We start from the raw sequence: 6,201 nt of genomic DNA on the forward strand, positions 1-6,201 counted from the left end.
CACTATCCTTTATTTTCCTTGCAGCTATATTTGCTGTGATCAGTGGGAATAAAGTAGTTCTAATATGTTTTAAAGTGAGAAAATCCACCTGAAAACTTAATCATTGCAGTCAGTTCATCCAGATTACAATCCTGCCTTCCGATTTTATTTCTGTCGGAGCCGCTCAGAGCCCCACATACCAGCGGTGCGCCGACAGTAGGATCCCATTCCACAGCAGCCTCTGGCCGGGTCGCCTCCTCGTGGTTCACCACGGCGGCTGGCAGGTGTTTTTCATCTAAATAATCTAAACTTCAGGCACCAGGATAATAAAAGCGAACATATTCTGTTGGCGGGTTTCAGCATTTTTAAGTTAATTTATGCGTCAATAAACTGTTTCAGAGGAGTGATCACAGCGCACTTTGCATGGAAACTCGCTGCTCCTGCTGCGTCCGGTGTGAACGTAGCATTACAGTCAGCCTCCATAATCAGGAAATTTCAGACATTCATAAAAATCCTAGCTTCTCTACCGTGCCAAACGATTTCCAGTGATGATTCTACTTAACAGTGGGATGTACCTTAACTCATGTCATCGTTTTCTGCGTCTGGAAGCCCTGATCGGACTATCGTTTGTCGTATCCACTTCCCAAAAGCCGACACTATTAAATGAATTCACCAAAGGCTGTCTTCTTCGCCTGATTCTCTGCAAATTTCCTGAATGTTACGGGTGCCGCCATGTTGGTTTGCTTGTTTACCTCTAGAGAGCAGTAGTACCGTATATCATCACTAGGGGGTGAGGAACCGCGCTAGCGTGGTGTGTAATTTATAAGGAACCAAGCTCGGTGTAAAAACTAAAATATTGGAAAGCACAAGAAATATGTTTTTAGAGCTGTTTTTCCTTTAATTAGCTCGGAAACAAAATTTTTTATTATCACTTTTTTATTTATTTTTTTTTTTACATCAAATAATACCCTGCAGAAAAAAAAAATCCCTGCTTCAGTTATATAAATTGTTTTATTTTTTTTCTCCTTATTTTAAAAGAATCCAAATAAGTTCTTGGTTATTTAATGTTATCACATATCATTACGACGGAGTATTAGATTTTTTTATTTTATTTTGAGAATAAAGTTGTAATATTACAAGAATAAAGTCATAAAATTACGAGAATAAAGTCACAACAAGAATAGTCATATAATTAAGAGAATAAAGTTGTAAATTTACGGGAATAAAGTCGTAATATTACAAGAATAAAGTCGCAAAAAGAATAGTCGTAATATTATGAGAATAGAGTCGTAAAATTATGAGAATAGAGTCTTAACATTGCGACAAAGTTTTTTTTTTTTAACTCTTCCCAGAAGCCCTGTCTTCCCTAAAATAAGGAATGTTGAGCATCATGTGAAGTTATTCTTTAGCATCGGTTTGACAAATCAGGAAATCTTTTAGCTTTTAGCAGCATTTAAAATGGCAACAGATTTCTAATGGTAGATGTTTAACAAAAATAAAAGGCTGTTTTTTTAAAATAAAAAAAATCATGTCATATTTTGTGTCTGATCTCCGATCTCTGCTGATCCTGACTGCCGCTCAGGTTTCAATCTTTGCAGCGGCTCAAGTCTTCAGCACAGTTCTATAAACCAGGAGCAGTTTCTACTTTCAGTTTTTCTCTGCTTTGCCGGAGTTGGATGCTGAGCTAAAGGTTGGATCCAGATCCAGGGCACTGAGCCTCTGAAAGGGCCGCTTTATGGGTGCTGATGAGGACAGCGGAGCTGGAAAATCTGGGGTTGGAGGGGGACAGTTCTGTCTCTGTTTCTCTGAAATACCGTCTAGGGAAAAGAAACGGAACGGTTATGAACAGCTGGAGGAACTCCTTGTTTCCTCTTTCCACCTGGCAAGGCTCAACAATTTCAGTCATAAAATACACATTTCATGAAATAAGTTGTTTTTTATGTTCCGTGGCTATAAAATACCAGAAGTAATTTGTTTTTGCACTGAACCACAACAAATATTTTCCATCAAGACGTCTCTGTCGGCGGGAAGTCGTTTCTTTTTAGTATCCAGCCTTTTAGAGCTGGCTGCACAAATCTTTCCTATTCAGGTTCGGGGAACTTTTCCTGAGCAAATAATGAATAATCAACCAAACATCTAACATCTAAATGTTTCATTCATGCGGAGTCGGAGCAGGGAGGGAAAAGCAAATAAAAGCTCCTCACACCTCAACTTTTAACACACCTCTGGATTCAGAGCTGGTTGCTATGCGTGCTGTTAAACCGCTGCATCACGGGGACAGACTGTCCTCCTGGTGACCTCCGCCAGGAGATCACTAATCTAGGTTTAGGTGTTAAGTTTAGGATAAAGGTGTGAATGGAGTTTTGGTTTGGGTTGGGTATTATAATAATAATAATAATAATACATTTTATTTTTTTTGCTGGTATGCTTCTGCACCGTCGATCTGGAATGCCTAGGGACGCACAGCAGTTTCCCTCCAAAGCACAAGGGGGAGCCTATTTGAGCACTCGCGGGAACGTTTATTTCCCAAAATAATGTCTGAGGCATCGCACAAGTGGTTGTACTTCCGTACCTCCGCGATCAACGTTTGGTCGTGGTTATCGGAAAGGCATACCAAGGACCAATGGCAGCTGCTTTTTGTCTGCACAGGTTTGCCACCGTCCGACGCATAGTCAGGATTTTATTGATGTACGCGCCGAAGGTTGCAGAACCTCTGCTCAGGGGGCATGGTTGCGCACAGTGACAGATTTGATGGTTGCAGAGGCTATGCGTCAGAAGCATAAATTAGCCTTTAGGCTGCAAAACTCGCCTTTAAATGAATGAAAGTCAATGCAAAGTCCCCACCGGAATAGTGAAACCAGACGTGTTTCTGGCTGCAGTTGTTTAGGAACCAGAGTTTTTCCAATTTCACAATTAGGACCAGTTGTTGAAATGTGAGGATATTTTGTCCTCAATTGGTATTTTGCTAATTGTTATGTTTAATTCAATTCTATTCAGTTTATTTCTATAGCTCCAATTCACAACATGTCATCTCAAGGCTCTTTCCAGTTCACCAGATCATAAAGTTTTCTATCTAATTAAAACCAGCTGATTGCATCGACTCATTGACTCTTCAGCAATCCCTCACACTAAGCATGCTTGTAGCGACAGTGGAGAGGAAAAACTCCCTTTGAACAGGAAGAAACCTGTTAAAATGTGGGTGTGAGATGCTTAATTAAAAATGGTTTCCAAGCAATTTGGGAATAACTTAGCGAGTAATGAGGGAGATCAGGACTAAATCCACCCAGTTGCCTGGAAAGAAAAGGAAAACTTGGTCAAAAAGCCACAAGATCTATAGAAATAGATCAAATAGAAGGTATTAGAGTTTGCAGGGATAGAAAAGAGGTTACTTCCTGTTGCTTTGTACTCTGCTGGATAGACAAATGTTCTGCTCCGTTGTTCAGGTTCTTGGTTTCTAATATGGAAGCTTAAAGGTTAAAGACTTCCTGTTTGATTCCTGCCAAGCTGGGATTTAGATACGACCCAACATCTGCTCTTAGTTTCAGCACATTCAGCTCAGCGATGTGGATTAAACCAAACATTTTTGGCAGGTTTGAACTAGCCCTTTAATTGGACCAACATGTTTCTTCTGACTGGAAATGATGCTGCCAGACAGAGACCAGGCTTAAGTCTAACCTGAGTCCATGGAAGGAGGCGAGGATTAGGGTGATGGCCAGGAGGCCTTCCATCTTCAGAGTTGAGCTCATCATCAGCATACCAGAGAAAACCTGGAACAAGCAGCTCAGCTGTTATAGGGAGGCTTTGGCTGCTGGGAGCAGATAAAGATATTTCCACTGATTTATGGAGAAGGGTGGAAATAATATCTGAGTTTATTTAACTTTTAAATAAAGTGCTGAAAACAGGACTGATGACCCTCCGCTCACCCTGTTTTTATCTTCCTCTTTCCAAACAATCCTTCTGGTCTAAACATTCCAGAAATCTGACTAATTTTAGGCCTAATTGTGTTTTTAAGTCATTATAATCATTGTTTATTAAATGTGTTAAAGCTCTTTTAAAAGGTCTTTTTCGGGGCAGTTGCTGTATGTTTATGTTTTGTGTTTGATTGTTTTTATCTTCAGTTAAGCAGCAAGAATTAAAAAAATTCCGTGATTCATGAAACCCTCCCTGGGTTTTTTCACTCCTTGTTATAACATATCATTACGACGGAGTATTAGATTTTTTTATTTTATTTTGAGAATAAAGTTGTAATATTACGAGAATAAAGTCATAAAATTATGAGAATAAAGTCACAACAAGAATAGACGTAAAATTAAGAGAATAAAGTTGTAAATTTACGGGAATAAAGTCGTAAAATTCCGAGAATAAAGTCTTAATATTACGAGAATAAAGTCATAAAATTAAGAGAATAAAGTAGTAATACTATGACTTTATTCTCTTAATATTATGACTTTATTCTCATAAATTCACATAAAGTGAATAGTCGTAAAATTACGAGAATAAAGTCACAACAAGAATAGTCGTAATAATAAGAGAATATAGTCGTAAAACTAAGAGAATAAAGTCGAAACAAGAATAGTCGTAATACGAGAATAGAGTCGTAAAATTACGGGAATAGAGTCGTAAAATTATGAGAATAGAGTCGTAAAATTATGAGAATAGAGTCGTAAAATTATGAGAATAGAGTCGTAAAATTATGATAATAAAGTCTTAATATTACGAGAATAAAGTCTTAATATTACGAGAATAAAGTCAGAAAATTAAGAGAATAAAGTCGTAATATTACAAGAATAAAGTCGAAACAAGAATAGTCGTAATATTACGAGAATAGAGTCGTAAAATGAAGAGAATAAAGTCGTAATATTACAAAAATAAAGTTCCTTCAATCTGCACCGACTCTAAAGCTTGGCGGATGTTCGCCGTCGTTTGGCTTCTTGAACCAGAGACAAAAAAAATGCGGAGAAGACATTTTTGTTTTTCCATGAAGCTACAAGGATCGGATCTTCAACCTGCTCTTCCTATTGGTGCAGAATCATTTTGTGTCGATGTGGCATTTAAATATTTATGTATTTTGGACTCAACATTTTTAAAGTAATTATTTATATACTATATTTTTTATTTTTGTGAAAATAATACTTTTACTTACTAACACATTCTAGACATTCTGTGTAAGAGTTATAAAAAAAGAAGTTCTATCTGTGACCTTTGGGATCATATTGGGATCATAATCAGATGAAACTGGATTTTCTGCAGCAACTCTGTTATTATTATTATAACTGGAGTTTTTCTTTTAGAATAACAGAAGTACGGCAAATAATCCCGTGAATTATAGGTGTTTGTGTTGCTCTGCATGTCAGGGAGGGAACCTCTCATGTTTTCTAAGTCTTTGTCACATGAAGTACAGTGATCTGGTGTCATGGCTGCTCTGCTGATGTGGCTGAAACATGATACTGTAACTGTAAGCCTCTAGTTTTGAAAGGAAGCGGCATTCTTACATAATTTACCACCATAATGAGACACATGAAGCTGCATGCATAGTTCCATCAGATTACAGCCTTAAAACTTAATCTGTGTTTTAGTTGGTTCTCCTGTATGAGGCAACAGGCCCAGCTTCCCTCATGCTGAATAACATGCAACATTGATTTATTAAAAACATACAAACTGGAGTAAGATCTGTTCTGAATAATTACATGATGTTTTGTTGACGTTCCAATGCTTGAATCTGTCTCGGATGATTTCTGTCTGATTTCTAACGTGAAGCTCTGCTGGTTGTTCCAGGTGCCACCAAGGAGATCGGCTCTGCGCTGACCAGGATGTGTATGAGACACCGCAGCATCGAATCCAAGCTTAAACTGTTCACCACGTAAGACAATGAAACACTTTTGCTTTCCTCATCAGGACTTCACATTCGGTTTAGTCTCTGGGTTGATGCCAAACGCTGAACCATTACCCCTGCATGTTCTTCATAAACACAGGTTTTTCTGCTTCATTGAAAATTACGAATCTATTTGAGCTCAGACTTTCACAATAATGCTTAAAGTAAAAAATGCATATTTACCAGGAATGTTGGCTGCTCAGTAGGGCAGTGTGTAACACTGCAGCCTTGCAGCAAGAAGGTTACAGCTGTCTTTCTGCATGGAGTTTGCATGTTCTCCCTGTGCATGTCTGGGTTCTCTCCGGGTACTCCGGCTTCCTCCCACAGTCCATGGGGTCTGCTGGTTGGAT

General features: G+C 38.4%; 1 protein-coding gene across 1 annotated transcript in view; it reads left to right on the top strand.

The window, feature by feature from the left end:
• The window catches only part of LOC107093445 (metastasis suppressor protein 1-like), a 59,069-nt gene extending 53,177 nt beyond the window's left edge, over window positions 1-5,892 (top strand). The window contains exon 4 of the mRNA XM_015388493.1: window positions 5,755-5,892. Within this exon, the coding sequence (XP_015243979.1) occupies window positions 5,755-5,843 (89 nt within the window). The 3' untranslated portion in view covers window positions 5,844-5,892. The remainder of the gene's footprint in view (window positions 1-5,754) is intronic.
• Window positions 5,893-6,201: the final 309 nt, after the last annotated feature.

Source organism: Cyprinodon variegatus, unplaced genomic scaffold (assembly GCF_000732505.1).
Source record: "Cyprinodon variegatus isolate N-32 unplaced genomic scaffold, C_variegatus-1.0 Scaffold424, whole genome shotgun sequence".
In the NCBI taxonomy this organism is placed as follows: domain Eukaryota; kingdom Metazoa; phylum Chordata; class Actinopteri; order Cyprinodontiformes; family Cyprinodontidae; genus Cyprinodon; species Cyprinodon variegatus.